Below are 20099 nucleotides of genomic sequence, written 5' to 3' on the forward strand. Positions count from 1 at the left end.
CATTAACCTAGAAGAAAAGCTTTTTGGGGCAACCTCCAGAACTGTGAAAAATAAATTTGTTATTTAAAAAGAAAAAAGCTCTTTGAGATTGTTAGTTTTTAGTAACGTAAAGAGGTCCTACCACCCAATCATTTGAAAACTGCTACCCTGAGGAAACTGCCCCTCAGAATCGTCTTTCAGTTTTGTGTGCATTTAGTCTAAAGAACAGAAGGTAAGAATTTGGAGACAGTCAGAAGATCTGATTAGAAAACCTGTTTATTAAGACTGGGGCACATCCAGCTGGTACATTTCAGTGCCCTTTCTGGTGCTGCCTCCCAGGAGCAGACACTGCACATTTCAGAACACCCATCTAGAGAAACGCCTAACCTGTGATCTAGCTTCCGAGGCTCAGTGTTGGTTCCTGTGGTCGTGCTGATGTGTGGGTACCACTGGGGCCAGGCCACAGTCGGATGTTCCCTCCTCCAGGCTGACTCACAAGGCTACAGGGGACAGCATGCCTAATGAGCAGGTCTGTCCTCCAGAAGTACTCATTACAAGCACGTTTCTGGCTAAAAAAAAACCAGATCTTTTTGGCCATGCCCTCAGGTTGGAGAAAGAAAACTTTTAATTTGAAATCACTGCAAAGACAAATGGTTTCTACAAATTATTTTATTAGAATATCAAACTCAAAAGAACTACCAGGAACAGGCCTGAAAATGCTATATATGATTTATGCTTCACCCGTGACACCTGCTATCACTGGATCCAGAGTGAGCAAGGGAAAAGGAAGTGGAGGTGGGCAGGGACAGCACCAGCCCTGGCTGGCCAGACCTCAGGCCCACAGACCTGGTCCCCACAACCAGGATCCCTACAAGGTACACATTGCTAATTCAGGCTCCTTTACCCAAGAGTAAATGCCTCAGGACTCAATCTGAATCACTATCCGTCTCAGCTTCTTTCACATCCACGCTGAATTTGTACTCCTGGTCACATCCCATGTAAGCGTCACTCATGAAGTACAGAGTGTAGTTGTGGGCGCCAGTGGCTGGGGCCACAAAGTCTAACTTCACCTAGAAAGAGCAGGCAGAAATCATTATGAGCATGGACACAGGAAGCATTCTTACCCTTCCCCCACGCCGGAACAAATGCTGGCGCCAGTGGACACACTCACCTTGGCCTTCTGCTGGAGGGTCAGCCTCTTGATGGAGATGAGACTATTGGACTTGGCATCTCCAATCACCACCCACCAGCCCTCTTCACGTTTCTGCAGTGATCCAAAACCAAGAATTTCAGCATGCAAAACTTGATGGCCATAGGCAGCCATGAAAATGGTTACGGTTGGCCGGGCGCGGTGGCTCACGCCTGTAATCCCAGCACTTTGGGAGGCCGAGGCGGGCGGATCACAAGGTCAGGAGATCGAGACCATGGTGAAACCCCGTCTCTACTAAAAAATAGAAAAAAAATTAGCCGGGCGCAGTGGCGGGCGCCTGTAGTCCCAGCTACTCGGGAGGCTGAGGCAGGAGAATGGCGTGAACCCGGGAGGCGGAGCTTGCAGTGAGCCGAGATCGCGCCACTGCACTCCAGCCTGGGCGACAGAGCGAGACTCCGTCTCAAAAAAAAAAAAAAAAAAAAAAAAAAAAAAAAAAAAAAGAAAATGGTTACGGTTACAAAAGAAATAAAAATCAGCTTTCCAAAGTTTCTTCCCGAAATACAATTAGATACAACATTTTAATACTGTCAAAAGTTGTCTCAAACAGGCTTAATTATTTAAGTAAGTAGATGAACTCATTTGTTGGTTCTGGCTCATTTCCTTGTGCCAAGGTACCTTCTCCCGCTTAGTACCTGCCGCTAAGTCCAAGGTACTACTATTAGAGGTCTAGTCTTTGGGGCCTGGTAGCTTTGGGTTCCTTAGAGATACTTTTAAGTACAGGGCGTATCTGCCAGATGAGAAAAAGTTTAACCCAGAGCTGAATGTGCACAGAAATGATCCCCAGCAGGCCTTGCAGCCCTGTCTACTGGCTGCCCCACTGTCACAAAGACCAGGAGTCCTAGTTAAAAGCACTCGTTACTCAGAGCCTGTGAATTGCACCTGACAGGATCTGGTTTCTGCTGTCAACCTTCAATTCTTCTCCCATATAAAGAGAACCAGAATTTCTTTCTGCTGGTAAAACACCAAGCACCCAGAAGCACAGTAAGTGGCAGTGAGAAAAAAGAAGAAACAACCAGGAAAGCCCAAGTGTCCTGGAGCCACGGGAGTTAAAGACAAATGCGTCTTAAACAGCCAGAGAGATGGAAATGCTGCACGACTGACGACTGACGGGTTTAACAATGACCAGTCATCTAAATCTTTTTTTTTTTTTTTGAGACAAAGTCTCACATTGTTGCCTAGGCTGGTGTGCAGTGGGGCAACCTCGGCTCGCTGCAGCCTCCACCTCCCGGTTCAAGTGATTCTCCTGCCTCAGCCTCCCGAGTAGCTGGGACTACAGGTGCCCACCATCAGGTGCGGCTAATTTTTGTATTTTTAGTAGAGATGAGGTTTCACAATGTTGGCCAGGCTAGTCTCGAACTCCTGCCCTCATGATCTGCCCGCCTTGGCCTCCCAAAATGCTGGAATTACAGGTGTGAGCCAACTGTGCCCGGCCCTAAATTGTTTAAGCAGAAATAAACAGGAAAGAAAAGAAAAAAAAAAAAACCCCATAGCCTCAAGATTAATTCTCAGCCTTGTGAGCTCATTATCAGTCTAAAGTTTCCCTCCCTCAGGGACAGTGTGCCCTTGTACCATGCACCTAGCCAGTGGATAGGGGAGTTGACACCTGGCTAAGCCAGCTACCAGGACGCACCTGTGGGAAGAGGGGCGCAATGACAGGGCCTGTGACTTCCTCCTCTCGCTCCAGCTGCACCAGCACCACAACTGGCCCGCCACTGCAGGGGGAGAGGAGGGGCGCACATCAGTGATGTGGCAGTGGGCTCACAGCACACTATCGTGCTGTGTCCACCAGGTGCCACCTCTGGCTCACCTGCGGATGCTGTCCTTATCCACCACCTCATAAGACAGCTCGATGTTAGGGTAGCGGTTACAAAAGCGGGCCACATCTGCGATCTGGCTGTCAGTCAGCTGGAGCAACGCGCTCCGTTCTTCATCCTCCATCTCCATGATGTCGAAAACACTCTCCACTCCCTGCAGTGAGTATTCAGATGTCAGGAAAGAGAGAACACAGGCCAACAGCAAATGACACAGGCGCCAAGAGCTGGTAATTTTACCACCTACACCATCAAGTCATCTAGAGACACAGTCGCAGAAAGAACACGGCCCACAGCTGGCAGCCTCTCTAGCATCTCAACAGGGAGCCCCTTCAGAGGAACCATCACTCACTCACTGAGTCTCACTCACTGAGGCCCACCTCCCGCAACCCACCCTCGGTCCACAACACTAGGCGCTCAGGCTCACCCACCTGGCCCTCGAGGCTGACCCGGCTCACCTTGTCTGTGCAGCGTTTGATATGCTCAGAGGTGAAGTGTGGCAGCTGCTTCAGGTATGAGTCCTTGGACCACATGGCTTGGGTGACCATCTGGGCCAGTTCCATGGCTGCCAGAGCAGGGCTGAGCCACCCATTGCTGGAGAGGACATCCACACAGGCCTGGATAAGCCGGATTGCCTGAGCACGAAAAGGCGTACCAAAGTGGGTGGGGTTGGAGCTGAGATGTCTGGAGCACCACTGGCCCCTCTGCCCCACACCCACACTCTACCTTACTAAGGATTTCCTCCGTATCTGACTGCAACTCAGCACTCAGCTGCATGCGGGACAGGTGAGCCTGCAGCAGCAGGTTGGTCTTGACGTGCGGATCATTGAACTTAGGGTTATTCAGCTTGTGGGGGACCTTCTGAGCCAACTACAAAGTGGAAGAAAAATAGTTGGTGATGAACAGGTGACCCTGCCTGAGACGGGCTCAGGCCAAAGCCCCACGTGGCCCAGGCTCACACAGCCCTTCAACACCCCGAGGCACGTGGGTGGCAGTGGGATGGAGATGGGTTGTGAGCGAGGTATGGAGGGGAGGACATATGGTGGGGGTCGGGGGATGTGTATGGGGGTGTTGGTGGCAGGGATGCCATGTGCTCTGGGCACACAGGCAGAGTTTGTTGTTCCCAGGATGTTCTCCTGAAGCTGCCGTCCTCACCTGCCTCAGGAGGTTGTCTTCATGGTGCCGGATGGGAATGTTCTCATACTCTGCTGCATTGGAGATGATCTCGATAAGCCCTCGCACCTTGGTCTTGGCATTGAGGGACATGCTGAAGAGCTCTGACAGAAAACGGACATTTGAGAGAAGCCGAAAGCAGGCGGAGAAGGAGCAGAACTGCCTGGGCTCCCCTGCTCTCCCCTGCAGTGTCATCCCGCTGACAGACACGGGCAGACCTCTCATCCCAGTGGGCTCCTGACCCCTGTGTAAGAAGGCTCCTACAGACAGGACACAGGCCGTGCCGGGCCTCACCAATGGTGGTGTAGTTGATGTAATAGTAGGCAGCAATCATGCCCAGGTTCAGAGGTGCCACATCCATCTCGTCCTCGATGCTGATGCACTTGGACTGCTCCAGGTCACTCAGGGTCTGCTCCACCAGCTCTGACAAGTGGTCGGACAAGTGACGATGGGAGATACCTATGGAGGTGAGAGGTGAGTAGGGAGCCTTGAGAAGATGCCCAGCAAAGGCTGGGAGAACCACCAAAGAATCACGTGTGCTCCCAAGCCCACTGACCCTGCAGGTTGTAGTAATTGGGGTTCTGTGTCATGCGGCGGTACAGAAAGGTCCAGGTGAGGTAGTCCACAGCGTCCTGCTTGTTCTCAATGGTCTTGGTGACGATCTCAGCATTGAAGTGGTCATGCATACAGTGGTCCAGGTGAGACTCCACTGGCAATGGCTCATATAAGAACTTCTTGAAGAAATCCTGTGGGTTGGAGAAGGAGAAGCATTAATAAAGAATGAGTGACAACATGGTCAGAAAGGGCCAAGGGCAAATCAACAGGGCATGGTCCCCATGTGAGACCTAACTAATACCAAAATGGAAGAAGCCACACGTTTAGAAAGTGCGTCACTGGCGACAATACGCAGTGGGAACAGAGGCACAGCAAGTCACGAGGGCAGAGCAGTGGGCAGCCCAGTGAGGAAGGAGGGAACCAACCAGCGGGCGAAGCCCTCACCACGTGGAGCCAACGGCAGCAGCAAAAGCAAAAGGCAGCACAATTCCAAACGGGTGGCAGGCTCGCCACAAAGAACTGTGTTAATGAGAGAGGCCAGGCTCGCCACAAAGAACTGTGTTAATGAGAGAGGCCAGGCTCGCCACAAAGAACTGTGTTAATGAGAGAGGCAGAAGTTAAGAGACTAAAATTACTGAGGCAGGCTCGCTACAAAGAATTGTGTTAATAAGAGAGGCAGAAGTTAAGACTAAAATTACTGAGGACATCTATCAAAAGAAGGATTAAAGAATCCATTCTAAGGCTCCGGATCCAAGAGGCTGCATGAGTCCAGGACTGACCTTCTTGGAGCCCTGACACATGATGACGCAGCGTCCCTCATCGTCCTGCAAAGGGCGGTTGGCGTGACCCACCATCTGAAGCACGTCGTAGATGGGGTAATCCACATAGCTGGTGACAGACGCAGGGAAAGAAGGAAAAGCCGCCTCAACACGGAGACCATGCTCAGGAGGCCCGACTCCCTTCGCCAAGTAACAGTAAAATGTAAAAACGGGGAGGCGTGGTCAAATCACAGCACGACTCTGTTTATGAATCTCTGCACTTAGAACCGGCTTCACTGGCTGGCCTGTACATCATTTTAGCATTCAGTGTAAGGGCCATGAATTTGCTGCTCAAGTGCCATGAACCAAGCTACAAAACTATCTAATGCCAAAACCAAAATAACTCCCTATTCGAGGATCTAATATGTAAGTCAAACTTCCCAAACTTTTCTCCTTTAATTAAAAAAATTATTTTTTAATTTTTTTATTTGTTTTTTGATAGAGCATCCTGCTCTACTGTCCATGCTGGAGTGCAGTGGCACAGCCACGGCTCACTGCAGCCTTGACCTCCCAGGCTCAAGGGATCCTCTCACGTCAGCCTCCAGAGCAGGTGGGACTACAGGTGCGCACCGCCACACTTTCCAAACTTCAGAGCTGTGCATTTCATGAGTCATCAAGTCACCTGACTTTAACCCAACCTAGAAGCAGGCTCAAACATTAAAAATGAACCCGTAAATAAAATTCAAACTAATCCGCATTTCGGGAAAAAGTTATTAAGCATTGGGCCAGGCACCATAACTCATGCCTATAATCCAGCACTTTGGGTGGGTGAATCATTTGAGCTCAGGAGTTCAAGACCAGCCTGGGCAACACAGTGAAAACCCATCTATACACAAAAAAAAAAAAAAAAAGCAAAAATTAGCTGAGAGTGGCAGCACATGCTGGTAGTCCCAGCTACTTGGGAGACTGAAGCAGGATGATTGCTTGAGCCTGAGAGGCAGAGGCTGTAGTGGGCCGAGATCACACCACTGCATTCCAGCCTAAATGACAGAACAAGATTGTCTCCAAAAAAAAAAAAAAAAAAAATGCAGATGTTTTTCTGAGAATGATTGACTCTTCCTTTTTTTTTTTTTTTTTTTTTTTTGAGATGGAGTCGCGCTCTGTTGCTCAGACTGGAGTGCAGTGGTGCGATCTCGGCTCACTGCAACCTCCGCCTCCCGGGTTCAAGTGATTCTCCTGCTCAGCCTCCCAGGTAGCTGGGATTACAGGCGCATGTCACCACACCTGGCCTTTTTTTATTTTTTTGAGATGGAATCTCACTCTGTTGCCCAGGCTAGAGTGCAATGGCACGATCTTGGCTCACTGCAATCTCTGCCTCCCAGGTTCAGCTGATTCTCCTGCCTCAGCCTCCTGAGTAGCTGGAAGCACAAGCGCGTGCCACCACGCTCAGCTGATTTTTATACTTTTAGTAGAGACGGGGTTTCACCATGTTGGCCAGGCTGGTCTGGAACTCCTGACCTCAAGTGATCCGCCTGCCTCAGCCTCCCAAAGTGTTGGGATTACAGGCGTCAGCCACCGCGCTCAGCACTCTTCCAGCTTCTTGTCACTATATAGGTGTACGACCTTGACCAAATCACTTTTCCTAATCTACAAGATGTTTGAGGTTAATGACATGATGTCAAACATTCCTCCTGGCTCTAACTTCCTACCTCTCCCAACTGCTGAATGTGGAAGCACAATGACTAAAAAACAAATGTGAGCCTAGGTATTGAGACACAAAACCCCCAAACACTTGGCTCTGGTGGCGTCTCAGCTGTTAACTTCCCTAACACCTTCCTTCATCCTAGCTTGCTTTCTGTGTATCTGCAGATTCACACTCATTTTGGGAAGGAGGTCTGGGCTAACACAGACCAGTTGTACTCACGCGTGGATCTTGCCATTGTAGTACTGGGTGTCCATGATGATTACCAGGTGGGCAGCCACGTTCATGCCCCAGCAGAGACTCCGAGAAGCCACCACCACCTGGATAGCCCCTGAGCAGCAGAGGGGAGAGGAAGGCTGAGGACGGGGTCTCTGGGTGAAGCAGGTTCACCACCTCATGGGCAGGCCGTGGCTTACCATGTGCTACGTTTCAGAACTCACAGCAAGGCTGGCTAGGAACAAGGTCTAACATGAATGAGGGCTGACACACTGCTATGAGAGAGCTCCACGCTGCTGGTGCCTTGCTCTGGGACTATCCAGGAGAAAACAAGTCATATAGAACAGAACCCAAAGCCCAAGAACACCAAGGCATAACTACTGCTGATGGACTGCTCCTCTGACCAGAAAGCGCTAACACTCAGGCAGCCACGGGCTGGCTCAGCCACGCCAGCAAACCGGAGATCACTCTAAGCATGCCCCCAAACAGGCAGACTCAAGGGCCAAAGAGTGACAGGAAGTGATTCTGGTAGGAGGATCTCCAGTGAGGCTCCATTAAGCAGTGTTAAAAGGTAAATTTTTGCACAAAATGCCACAGGTCAACAAGGGACAGTGGCCAGCAAGAGTGTACCCAAGGGAGAATCAGAGCTCTCCTGTGTGCTAATCGCTAAAGTCTAACGATCTTGGTAAGATGATTTGGATCTGTGTCTCCACCAAATCTCATCGAACCATAGTCCCCAGTGTTGGAGGAGGGGCCTGGTGGGAGATAACTGGCCCACGGGGGTGGAGTTCTCATGAATGGTTTAGCACAACCCGCCCTTGATACTGTCTAGCGAGTGAGTTCTCACAAGATCTGGTTGTTGAAAAGTGTGCAGCACCTCCCCACCCACTCTCTCGGTCCTGGCTTCTGCCATGTGAGATGCCTGCTTCCCCCTGGCCTTCCCTGAGGCATTCCCAGAAGCAGATGCCACTGTGCTTCACGTACAGCCTGCAGAAGAACTGTGGGTCGATTACACCTCCTCTCTTTATAAATGACCCAGTCTCAAGTATTTATAGCAATGCAAGAGTGAACTAATCCATGGAGAATCAGCAGTCTAGTGGCCAAAGGTCCTGGACTCTAGAAAACCGGGTTCTGAAATAGCACAGCCTGATGTGTCTGCCTGTTTTCTCACCTGAGATAGCACAGCCCGACGTGTCTGCCTGTTTTCCCACCTGTCTGAGATAGCACAGCCCGACGTGTCTGCCTGTTTTCTCACCTGAGATAGCACAGCCCGACGTGTCTGCCTGTTTTCCCACCTGTCTGAGATAGCACAGCCCGACGTGTCTGCCTGTTTTCCCACCTGTCTGAGATAGCACAGCCCGACGTGTCTGCCTGTTTTCTCACCTGTCTGAGATAGTACAGCCCGACGTGTCTGCCTGTTTTCTCACCTGTCTGAGATAGCACAGCCCGACGTGTCTGCCTGTTTTCTCACCTGAGATAGTACAGCCCGACGTGTCTGCCTGTTTTCCCACCTGAGATAGCACAGCCCGACGTGTCTGCCTGTTTTCCCACCTGAGATAGCACAGCCCGACGTGTCTGCCTGTTTTCCCACCTGAGATAGTACAGCCCGACGTTTCTGCCTGTTTTCTCACCTGTCTGAGATAGCATAGCCCGACGTGTCTGCCTGTTTTCCCACCTGTCTGAGATAGCACAGCCCGACGTGTCTGCCTGTTTTCTCACCTGTCTGAGATAGCACAGCCCGACGTGTCTGCCTGTTTTCTCACCTGTCTGAGATAGCACAGCCCAACGTGTCTGCCTGTTTTCTCACCTGGCAAGTAGGGACAGTGTTTGTCTCACCTGCCTCATGAGGTTCTTGGGAGGATCAAATGAGTTAACAGCTAAGAGTCCTAAACAGTATTCTGAAAAGGTCTAGTATGCTGTACAGAAACACTGCCACCCGCACCCGTCAAGTTTACCACCACCACTTGGTACCCTTGCTGTGCCCCTTCCGTGGCCTGACTGACCTGAGCTGAAGAGCTGCTCCACTAGGCGCCGCTCCATGGGGCTCAGCCCCTCATGCAGGTAGCCCACCCCATTCAGCAGCGTTTCCTTGAGCGTGCTGTCACTTAGCTTCTCCAGGTACGGAATCAGATCCTTCTCGGTGCAGTGCAAGAACCTGGGCGGCACAGGCAATGGCTCAGCTCAGAGTGGTCCAATTCCTGGCAGACATCCTGCCAGCTGTGCAGAACCTGCCCCCGAGCCACATGGGCTAACCCCACCCTCATAAAGAGGACACCCTTGGAGTGGGCCAGCCTCACTTAACCTAACCCCAACCCCCAGACACCAGGCCCCGCCAACCTCTGCCGCTGGATGTCTGCTGCACACGTGGTGAGGATGTCAATGGCAGTGAGGCGGGTCTGCTTGCGAGACGGGACAAAGACAATGACAGGCTTCTTGGGCGAGTGCTTGGTGATAGCATGGTACACAGGCTTGGCCATGGAGAGCAGGCGGGTTTGTGTATGGCTGATGTTGAAGCCCTGGCGACCGGGGAGAAGAAAACACACCAAGGTTATCAGACCTGGGTCACTCAGGATCTATGTAAGACCCCACAGACGGATGAGGAGAGTGAGTCCTACCTGGATATGCAGCTCCAAGGGGACGGGACGCACATTAGGGTGGAAGTTGAAGGTGGAGGTGGCGCTGCAGCCCAGCCAGTGGGCCACATCCTTGGCATTGGAGAGCGAAGAGCTGAGTGCCACAATGCGAATGGGCCGCTCAATCTGGGAGGAGATGTAGCGCATTCGGGAGCAGATCACTTCTAAGACAGGCTGGAAAGAGGGAGGGAGGGTCACTGTAGGCCGAGGCTCCCATCCTTTACCTGGAGGTCCCCTTTGTGAACAGCCCAGCAGCCATAAATGACCTCATTCTTCCTTCTAACTAGGATCTCTCATGTTTTTGGTTCTACCTCCTCCACAGCAGCCAACCTCCACTAAACAATACTGTTTTCCTAAAGTACTACCAAAAAAGCTGACATTGTCCCTTTGGCATAGGGCAGCAGGCAGAATCCTCCGGGTAGAAGCCCCAAGCCTCCGTCCTCAGACCCAAACGTAAGGCCCAATGCCAAGGTCACTTGGTCAGTCCCAGTCCCTCATCTGTGCTGCAAGGTCACGCCATACCCCATTCTCGCCCCCGATAAGGTGGACCTCATCCACCACGAAGAGGTTGATGTTCTGCACGTTCTTGCGCTGCTTCCACCGCCGGGAAAGTATGTCCCACTTCTCGGGGGTGCTGATGATAATGTTCCCTTTGCCCAGCAGCTTCAGGTCTGTGCTGGTCTCTCCCGTCAGGAGTACCACCTTCTTGTTGAGCCTATCCTGGAACTTCTCATACCAGTCCATGTATACCTGGCAGGCAGAGGGAGGCAGAACATGAGGTCATACCAGGCATCTTTCACTTACCTGAGGAAAACCTGAGATGCCAAACAGAGACCTGTTGACCTGAAGATCTCAAGCTATGTTCTAATCCCACAGCAGCCTTTATGCTATGGGGCAGCTTTTCTTTCTTTTTTTTTTTTTTTTGAGATGAAGTCTCGCTCTCGTTGCCCAGGCTGGAGTGCAGTGGTGCAATCTTGGCTCACTGCAACCTCTGCCTCCCGGGTTCAAGCAGTTCTCCTGCCTCAGCCTCCCGAGTAGCTGCGATTACAGGCACGTGCCACCACGCCCAGCTAGTTTTTGTATTTTTAGTAGAGACAGGGTTTCACCACATTGGCCATGAGGTCTCGAACTCCTGACCTCATGAGATCTGCCCGCCTCAGCCTCCCAAAGTGCTGGGATAACAAGTGTGAGCCACCGCGCCTTGCTGGGGCGGCTTTTCTTTAATACACAAACTGAAGAAATGACCCTGCAAATTTCCGGCCTAAAAAAGCCTTTATATGGAATCACAGATGAAATGCTTCTGGGCAAATTCACAGGACACAGCGCCATGTCGTACCTGCTCTGCCAGGGCCTCCATGGGGGTGATGTACACACAGCGCCCCTCCGAGCTCTGCAGCAGCATCCGCAGGATGGCAAACTCTGCACAAATGGTCTTCCCACTGCCCGTGGGGGCCCCCACAAACACGTTGTCGTCACTGTTGTACACGGTGTTAAACACTGGAAACCAACAGAAAGAAGCAGTGTGAGTACCAAGAGGGAAGAAGAGACGGACTGGGACGTGGACCACTTGTCAAAACAAAGGACAACATAAGAAATGAAGTCAGGCAGTTCTGGAGTGCAGACAGAGGAGCAGTGGCATCCGAGCCTCTAACTCCAGGCCAGCCCTGCTGTACCCCCTCACCTGCTACCACTTAACAGGTAAAGGGGAAGAGGCCAAGATCAAGAGCCCAGGTCCCCTGGAGATGTGTGCGATGGCAACAAAAGCAAAGCAAAAGAAGCCACACATCCTTCTTTGCTTCTTAGGGACTAGGATGCAGGACAGAAAGGAACTGGATCCCTTTCTCTGCCCCTTCAACACTCCTGCATTTCCTAGAAACAGCCTAAGGTAGAAAGTAAGAGCCTCAGCCCTGGCATCAACACTGAAGTAAAATACAAGTTCTATTGACCAGTTGGTTCAACTGGGGCACCCCCTATGCCTCAGCTCCTCACCTATGAAATGGAACACTAATGGCAGCATCTCCAATAGTGATTCCTTTTAGGCTTGGTGGGAGGAATGAGAGAGAAAACACTGGCGATGTACTCAGCCAAGGACTGAGAACACAGTGCCTGCTCTGTGAATGTCCCTGTTATTTATCATGATGTGGGGGAGGAGGCCTCAGTGCCACCCCATGGTTCTGGTTCAATACTTGAGCGCCAGGGGCAGGCCTCTAAGCCCCCTGGGCCTGAGAAATAACCATGCCATGTAAGGCTTGCTCTGCTGCCCCTCCACAGTGACACATGCAGAGCAGCAAAGCAACCAAGGCTTCTGACAAAGGGAAAAGTCCTGGTGGGCCCCAGGGGTCACGCTGAGGAGCTCCCAGGCCTACCAGGTGCCTGAGCGCCCCCACTCCCCTGCCTGCCACAGAACACGTCTCCCCGTGACTTCAAAAGCCTCCAGAGGGATGGAAACACTTACCCTGGGTCTGGATGGGATTGAAGAAAGGAAATTTATCTTGGTAAAGACTCTCAAAGGCACTGTTTCTCAGAGCAGACACGGGCAAGGGCTGCAAGTCCAAAAGCTCGGTTGGAGGTGGGTACTTCTCCGGCAAGATCAGGTGCCGGAAGGAGACGGGCAGCTGGGTCTCACAAGCTACCAGGAGAGAGGCAGGAAGAAGATAAGCAGCGCTCTCTTTACCGCACTGGCCTCTAGACCCCTCCATGGACAATGGAAATCTAGGCAGCATATGTATCACTCTGTCCCCAGCAAAGGCAAGCCCGGGACACAGTGCAAGACATTCTTCTACTGTCCTTGGAGGGACTGTTCCTAGGGACTCGAGAGAGGAGACACTCACAGAGCCAGCGGTCAGACACCACTCGGATGAAGTACTGAGGGGGCAGCGGCTCAAAGACAGGCACGAAGAACGTAATGAGGTGCTCGTCCTGGGCGTACTTGGCCTTCAGGAGAAAATACTCATGGTGCAGAATCACCTCGCTGTCCACGTCCTCCACCAGAATCCAGAAAGCCTCGGATGAACCATGCACCTGCCAACAGAAGCAAGGGTAAAAGGAATGCGAGTCAACGTAGACAGCGCGCCTCCAATCCAGCTCCTCTGCCCAGCAAAGCCTCACCTTTTCATCCCACTGGAAGTCCGGCGTGATAGTCAGCTCCACCTTCAGGGTGGAGCGTGTGATAGGCTGCAGGTGCACCGACAGCTCCAACTTGGGAAACAGATGGACATATTTGTGGATGGTCTTCCCCATCTTTGGCATGCGGATAAGCTCCCCTACGAGGAAATGAGAGTACTGAGGCCACAGCCCAGCCTGCCCACTATCCTGCAAACTGGGCCTGAGGGCCACTGTGGGAAAGCAGTAGGGTCTTCCCTTTATGGTCAGTGGAGCCCAGGATTCCAAGTCCCCAGACCAAGGGCCAGCCCTTCAATGGGACTTGGGGAGGGAACACAGGATACTAATGCACAGGGCTAGGAACAGGAGGACTGCGTAGGCAGACTGGGAGAGACACCCAGGCAGTGAAGACAAGGGCAAGAGCATCCCACACACCGATCTCATTATGATTCAGGTCGTACAGACGCTCAAAGGGGAAATTCTTCTTCTCAATCTTCTTCACTACTTCCTCAGGGAGTTTCCGGAACTGGCGCAGAGGACACATGGACTGCCACCTATCCAGGAAGGAGGCAAAGCTGTTGGTCCCTTCTGCAGGGATGTGACAAACCGTCCACATCATGGCTTCCAGTAGTTCAGCAGTGACCACACAAGACACAGTCGTTAAAGGCAGACACTGACGCTGTGCCAGCCCTGGCCTCCACCTTTCTCCTACTCCCCGGCCCCACCACAGAGGGTCAGAGGGCCTTCCCTCTTCTCAACATGCAACAAGGTTCAGATCAGACTTCAGACGTCGGGTCTGGAGATCAGATGCACTGAGTTTTTCCCATCAGACCCTTGGGCTGGGGACCCCACTCATGGGGACCAGCATCCGGATCACTGGGTCCTTACATGCGTTTGTCGATCATCTTGCAGAGGTTCAGCGTCTTGTCTGTAAGCTGTGCCCAACCTCGGTTCAGGACAATTTCAAATATCGCTCGCATCAACCGGCCAGCCGACTAGGCAAAGAAGCATCATTCCCGCTGTTAAGTTTTGACTATCCCCAAGCCTTGTAGCCACTCTACACACGGTTTCATTACCCCCAGCTCTGACACAACCACCCATCCCAACTCAAAGGCAAAGTCCCCCGTCTTTACGCCTTTCTCCCTCCTGTACAGTAGATGCCTGCCGAATGGGGAACAATTAGAGAAGTGTGGCTCAAGGTCACTGGACAACATTTTAACCTCACATTCACTGCATGATTTTAAAGCTTTTGACTCATTTAGCATTTAGAGTTCTAGGAAGAGTTGAAGGTACAGTGACCTGTCCTTAGAGATAAAGATGAAGAGCAGCTAATAAAACCCCGCGCCATTTCTGGATTTATTTATGAGCTGTGCAGCAACAGTGGGAAATCACTTCGCTGCCGGGAAGCAGACACCGTGTGCTGTGGCTCTTCCTGTCTCTCAGGGCCTGTGGAGCCTTGAAGCCTTCCCTCTTAAGGTCCTACCTTTCCCACGTGCTCAAGATGTGTACTACAGAGTGGCTGTACCACACAAGCACCAAGCAACGACCCCACAAGAGCAGAACTGAACACTCCTTCCATCTCACTAGCATCAGGCCTCCTTTTCCCAGGATGCACACAGAACACAGGGACTGAACTGTTGAGGCCCCTTCTCACAGCTCCCATACAACCCCACCCTCACCTGTGTGACGTACACCATGTCGGCCATCAGCCCTCACCTGTGTGACGTACACACCTCACCCTCACCTGTGTGACGTACACCCCCCACCCTCACCTGTGTGACGTACACCATGTCGGCCATCAGCCCTCACCTGTGTGACGTACACCCCCCACCCTCACCTGTGTGACGTACACCATGTCGGCCATCAGCCCTCACCTGTGTGACGTACACCCCCCACCCTCACCTGTGTGACGTACACCATGTCAGCCATCAGGGCGAAGCCCTCCAATTTCAGCTGCGAGATGAAGGCTTGCAGAAGAACATTGATCTGTAAAGAAGCAAAATCAGCCAGCAGGAGACCAACCACTGAACAGTCCAAGAAAGGGAATTACATTTCTGCTCTGAGCATCCAGACCAGGTGAGACTTTCTACAGGTCTTGATTTACAAATACTAAATAATTGTTATTTCATATAAAAAGAACATGCGAGAAGGCTGCAAAAACTAGGAGAACTGAGCAGGATACCGCACATGAACCCAAATTCAAGGTTCATCTTTTAGAAGATTATGAAAACCACTGAATCCTCATCCTGACCAAAGCAAAGAGGAGCGGCACTCACCTTGGCGCTGGGTTCCTCGATGCTCTCTTTTACAGGGATGGGCACCCTCTCCAGCAACTTCTGCAGCTCCAGCTTCTCCTCCTGCCACAAGCAGGAAAAGGTCAAGGGAAAGCCTTGTGGCCGAGGAGGGAAGCCATTCAGTGACTTGCTGAGCACCAACTCCCCGCCCCAGCACACTGCATAGCTCACCTCTCTCACTGTGATGTTCTTGAACTCAGAGGATAACGAGAAGACTCTGAAAAGCTCAATCTCACTCAGGGTGGGCTTCAGCAGCTGGTTGTAAGTCTGCACGGTGTCATTGGTGATGTAGTAGTGGCTGGCTATACGGCCCAGTTCTGTCACCTGGAGAGAAGGTTGGCTCAATCCAGTGCTGACTACTAATGAGCGCCCACCTCTAACTGTGGACCGTAAGTTATTGTCTTATAGGTTTTTTTGTGCGATTTTTGGTAAAGTATATGACTCAATGTCCTATAGGTTATTGTCCTAATAGGACAACTGGATGAAGTCACAGCAGTGCAAGTGCCAGGCCAGGCCCAGGCACATGAAGAAAAATGGCACAATAAGCTGACCCATAGTGAAATGATGTCTGCACGGACAAGACAGCTGAATTATCCACTTCGAGTTACGGGAAAAGCAACCACTTTTCTGCTGTTCTAAGCAACAGGTGATGAGATAGGCAGTGCTCAGGTCAAGAGCAATCTGGAAAATCTTCTCCTGGGCCAGTAACTTTTGCTGAGACCTTTGCCTCAAAACCCTCACCCCACGCACCTGGAAGTTGCCTGTCTTCTTGTCGTACTTGACCAGATTGTTCTTGTCCAGCATCAGGGCAGCCGTGTGAACCAGATCTAGTCGGCGCTGGTCCAGCAGGGGATCCCCCTTGAGGTCATCATGAGAGATGCCATAGAGAGTTGGGGATCGCAGCATTCGGATATACAGGTAGGCATAGCCCAGCCAGTTCACTGCGTCCTACAAGACACAGCTCATGGTTCTTAGTATGAAGAAACTCTTGATGTCCAAATGAAAAGCTACCGTGAATTGCTTGGAAATTAATTCCCAGCTACAAGGATGCATACTACATCACATTCTGAATGCGTCTGGCATTTCATTAGTAGAAGATCTAAGCATCTTCTAAGATCTTGGTAACAAGGGGAACTGTCTGCCACAGCCAAGATGCGGGTGCAGGCAGAGAAAGCCTCGGACGCTGCTGGCCCGCGGCACAACAGGGACTGACCCACACCTGGTGCCTTGGTGTCTGCGGGGAAGGCATGAAGCACAACAGGCAGAGTCCTCCCCTACCTTGGCATTCTGGACATTCCCCAGCACGATTTCTGCGTTGAGCATGTCAGGAAGCTTTGAAACCATCTGGCTCTCAATAGGAAGCTGTTGGTTGAGGAGGGACAGGTAGTACTGCAGCTCCCCATGAGACGTGATGAGGATGCCTTCGCCCTTGGTGTCATACTGGGGTCTTCCAGCACGTCCCAGCATCTAGATCAGGGACAGCAAACCAAGAATGCTGTAGCAAGAGAATGTGCGATTTTGATGCAGGGATCTACATTACAGAACTAGGCCTCTGATCTGCTAGCTTTCCAGCATCTCTGCATTTCAGGCGAGGATATTGATCCCCACTGAGAATACACTCAAAGGCTCTGTACCTGCAGAATGTCCAGTGCTCCCAGTTCTGTCCAACGCCCCTTCTCTGGACTGTACACCTGGGTGCCTTTGATGATGACTGTATGTGCAGGGAGATTCACACCCCAAGCTAGAGTTGCTGTGGAAACTAAAACCTACAGAGGCAAAGCAAGGCAATGAGAACAGATGCCACCACCAGGGGTTACTACCCCCGGCTTCTCTAGGCAGTTGGCCTCAGAGCTTCCATCAGGACTAGCCAGTGGGGCGCGGGGGGTCCCAGTACTTGTCAATGTGACACCAGAATAAAGAGGAAAGGTTTCCTTGGGTTCCTCATCTATTCAGGAATGAACATTTCAAGGTTCCAGAGGCACAAGTGCAGACCTGTATTAAACCACCTTAAAGTTACTAGAAAAGGTCAAACAGAGGCTATCCTGAAAGAGGGAACGACAAGGCCACGCACGCCCCCATGAGGCACTGTTTGGAGCTATCTGAAGTCACCAAAGTGCTTGCTTCACTATGCTTCTCAGACTGTCCAAAACTCACTCATCTTCCCTCACACAAGGTGTAAAGAGTTGGGAGAGTGGCATAAGGTTCTATTTATTGTATCCACCACAACCCTCTGACCTGGGCTAGCTGGGCCAGAAGCAATAAAGTACCAGGAGCAAACATGGCACAACCTTGACACTGCCAGTCTTCTGAAGTATGTCCCACCTGCTCCTCCAAAAGCTTCGCACCCCCTCACCTGAATATGTTTATCAGCAAAAAGATCCTCCACGAGTGTTCGGTCAACCCTGGTCATGCCTGCATGATGAATAGCAAAGCCGTAAGGCAGAAGATCCTTCAGCTCTAGGTTCTGTGGAACAAACGACCGGGGATGAGGTGAGCCTTCCTGTAGGACTCACCCAAGGACTAAGGAAATCTCTTCCCACGAGACCCTGCCCCTTAACTATTATGTGGAATAATAATAATCACATCCAGACAATCAACCTTAACCCATGGGAAACAACAGTGCCACAGTACAGTCCTAGAGGAGCTGTCTGAGGCCTCAGATGGACACGGCTGCCAGGTAGGAATGAGGGAACCCAGCCGGCCCCTCCTCACCTTGCACTGCTCCGCTTCTGTTCGCAGGACTTCCGTGGAGGCTGAGCCCTCCCTCAGAAACAGACCCAGAGTGTCCTTCTCTAGGCACATGTCCCGGATGGCCCTGGCCGTCTTTCCAGTCTCCTTCCGGGAGTGGACAAACACCAGCACCTAAGGAGAAGCCACAGTTTGCCACAGTCATGAGACACTAACAGCCCCGGGGCACCTGTGGCAGGAAGCAGAAGTTGCACCATCACCACCAGAAGCCAAGGTCCTGGAGAGGGGAAAGGGCAGGAATGTGTGCAGGCTCAGAGCAAGCCCCAACAGGACTGGAAAGACTTCAAGGGAATGCACCCACCAAGTTCACAGTTCTGGAACTGAGAAATTAACTAACTTCAACATCCCACCTTGAACAGCAAGTTTAAATAGACTATGACTACAAATTCAGGCCTCTCAACTCAGAATTTATGTTCAAGCACCCTAACGAGTCAAAGCTGCATGAAAATGTGTCTGCAAAATAACAGCTAAAACATTCTACTACTTATAAAAGGGTTTAGGAAATAAGTCTGAGACTAGTACAGTGTTGTAGGAAATGAAGTCTTCCTAGTATTTAGTGCCAAGAAAAGATCTGTCTCTTCATATAAATTCATATGCTTCTTTTCCTCAGACAAAAAGAAATACAAAACCGGTCACTTTCCCTTATTTTTTGTCGTAGTTAACATTGCTCAACTCGACTTTCAATTTAAAAATTCTATCACACTGTCTAGTAAAAAATGCCCTCTTCACTAGTTTTTCATTTTCCTCTTTTTATTGTCTTGTATTTTTAGTGTAAGCGACCCCAAACCTTTTATGGAGGGACCCTGGATAATGTGAATGGACAAAATGACTATCTGGGACTACGGATGCTTGATGGGGGGATTTTTAATTCTCCAAACTCTCTAATGGTTATAAGGCTATTCAGGTTATCCATTTCATCTGGGCTGAGTTTTGCTAGTTAACTAGTAGTTGTTGGAGAACTGGTTCATTTCTTCTGAATTTTTAAAGTTATGAGCATAAAGCTACTGAGTATTACCTTATTATCTTTCCAGTGGCTATAGGTTCTGTAGTAATATCCCATTTCATAGCTGATATTGGTGATTTATGTTGTGTCTTCTTTTAATTTCTGTCAATCTTCCCAAATTATTGGTAAATCAAACATTTGAAAGAACAGGGTTCAAGAGTAACCACAAACCATGGGCAAACCTGATTTTTCCCAGCATGTTCCATGATTTTTTCATAGACGATTTCATTCATGATCTGGAAACGCTTGATAGCTTTTTTCTCTGTGATACCCACGTACGTCTGTTCCAGAGGCACTGGACGGAAGCTAGAAGTTCAACATTAGACAAATGAGGCTTGGGCGGAAAATACTGAGGGAATAAACAGTCTTTTTCCTGCCCAAGAGCAATGTTCCTCCTCCTTGATTCACAGCGCATCAAACCCAAAGGCCCTTCTAAAACCCAACACAGCAGCACTCCTTGGAAAAGGGGAAGGAGAGCAGGATGGTCACACCTTGACAGAACTTTGCCCAGTCTTTTCTGATACCTGTTGTCAAAGTAAAAGAGACCCTTGGCAGGGTCAACACGTAGAAAGGTGGCTACGTCTTCATAGTTGGGTAGGGTGGCACTGAGACCAATGAGTCGGACGTCCTCCTGGGTCATCTCAATGTTTCGGATGGCCCTGGCCACCAAAGCTTCTAAGACAGGACCTCTGTCATCGTGGAGAAGATGGATCTCATCCTATGGAATTGGAGGACAGCAATTACCTCAAGCACTAGAGATACGTAGTTCCTTTTCCCGGGCTTGTCCCATATTGTAGGCATATAACCTAATATGCCTAAGGAAAAACACACGGGATCCCAAGGCAGAGATGCCCAAAAGATGGAGACAATATTTACCATGAAATACTCCAGAAAGTAACAGACTCTGACCATGAG

General features: G+C 50.7%; 1 protein-coding gene across 1 annotated transcript in view; it reads right to left on the minus strand.

Moving 5' to 3' along the window:
- Positions 1 to 630: 630 nt before the first annotated feature.
- The window catches only part of SNRNP200 (small nuclear ribonucleoprotein U5 subunit 200), a 31154-nt gene continuing 11685 nt past the window's right edge, over positions 631 to 20099 (minus strand). Inside the window, exons 15-45 of the mRNA XM_008007969.3 lie at positions 19709 to 19902; positions 19367 to 19490; positions 18146 to 18295; positions 17787 to 17897; positions 17068 to 17199; positions 16712 to 16900; positions 16184 to 16381; positions 15605 to 15757; positions 15416 to 15496; positions 15042 to 15125; positions 14028 to 14134; positions 13575 to 13693; positions 13146 to 13300; positions 12869 to 13058; positions 12493 to 12666; positions 11374 to 11534; positions 10560 to 10787; positions 10020 to 10211; positions 9742 to 9920; positions 9408 to 9559; positions 7411 to 7519; positions 5508 to 5616; positions 4730 to 4919; positions 4468 to 4632; positions 4156 to 4277; positions 3727 to 3870; positions 3459 to 3635; positions 2997 to 3157; positions 2820 to 2901; positions 1151 to 1243; positions 631 to 1049 (exon numbers count right to left, since the gene is read on the minus strand). Of these exons, the coding sequence (XP_008006160.1) occupies positions 906 to 1049; positions 1151 to 1243; positions 2820 to 2901; positions 2997 to 3157; positions 3459 to 3635; positions 3727 to 3870; positions 4156 to 4277; positions 4468 to 4632; positions 4730 to 4919; positions 5508 to 5616; positions 7411 to 7519; positions 9408 to 9559; positions 9742 to 9920; positions 10020 to 10211; positions 10560 to 10787; positions 11374 to 11534; positions 12493 to 12666; positions 12869 to 13058; positions 13146 to 13300; positions 13575 to 13693; positions 14028 to 14134; positions 15042 to 15125; positions 15416 to 15496; positions 15605 to 15757; positions 16184 to 16381; positions 16712 to 16900; positions 17068 to 17199; positions 17787 to 17897; positions 18146 to 18295; positions 19367 to 19490; positions 19709 to 19902 (4569 nt within the window). The 3' untranslated portion in view covers positions 631 to 905. The remainder of the gene's footprint in view (positions 1050 to 1150; positions 1244 to 2819; positions 2902 to 2996; positions 3158 to 3458; positions 3636 to 3726; positions 3871 to 4155; positions 4278 to 4467; positions 4633 to 4729; positions 4920 to 5507; positions 5617 to 7410; positions 7520 to 9407; positions 9560 to 9741; positions 9921 to 10019; positions 10212 to 10559; positions 10788 to 11373; positions 11535 to 12492; positions 12667 to 12868; positions 13059 to 13145; positions 13301 to 13574; positions 13694 to 14027; positions 14135 to 15041; positions 15126 to 15415; positions 15497 to 15604; positions 15758 to 16183; positions 16382 to 16711; positions 16901 to 17067; positions 17200 to 17786; positions 17898 to 18145; positions 18296 to 19366; positions 19491 to 19708; positions 19903 to 20099) is intronic.

The sequence above is a fragment of the Chlorocebus sabaeus genome, chromosome 14 (assembly GCF_047675955.1).
Source record: "Chlorocebus sabaeus isolate Y175 chromosome 14, mChlSab1.0.hap1, whole genome shotgun sequence".
Taxonomy (NCBI): domain Eukaryota; kingdom Metazoa; phylum Chordata; class Mammalia; order Primates; family Cercopithecidae; genus Chlorocebus; species Chlorocebus sabaeus.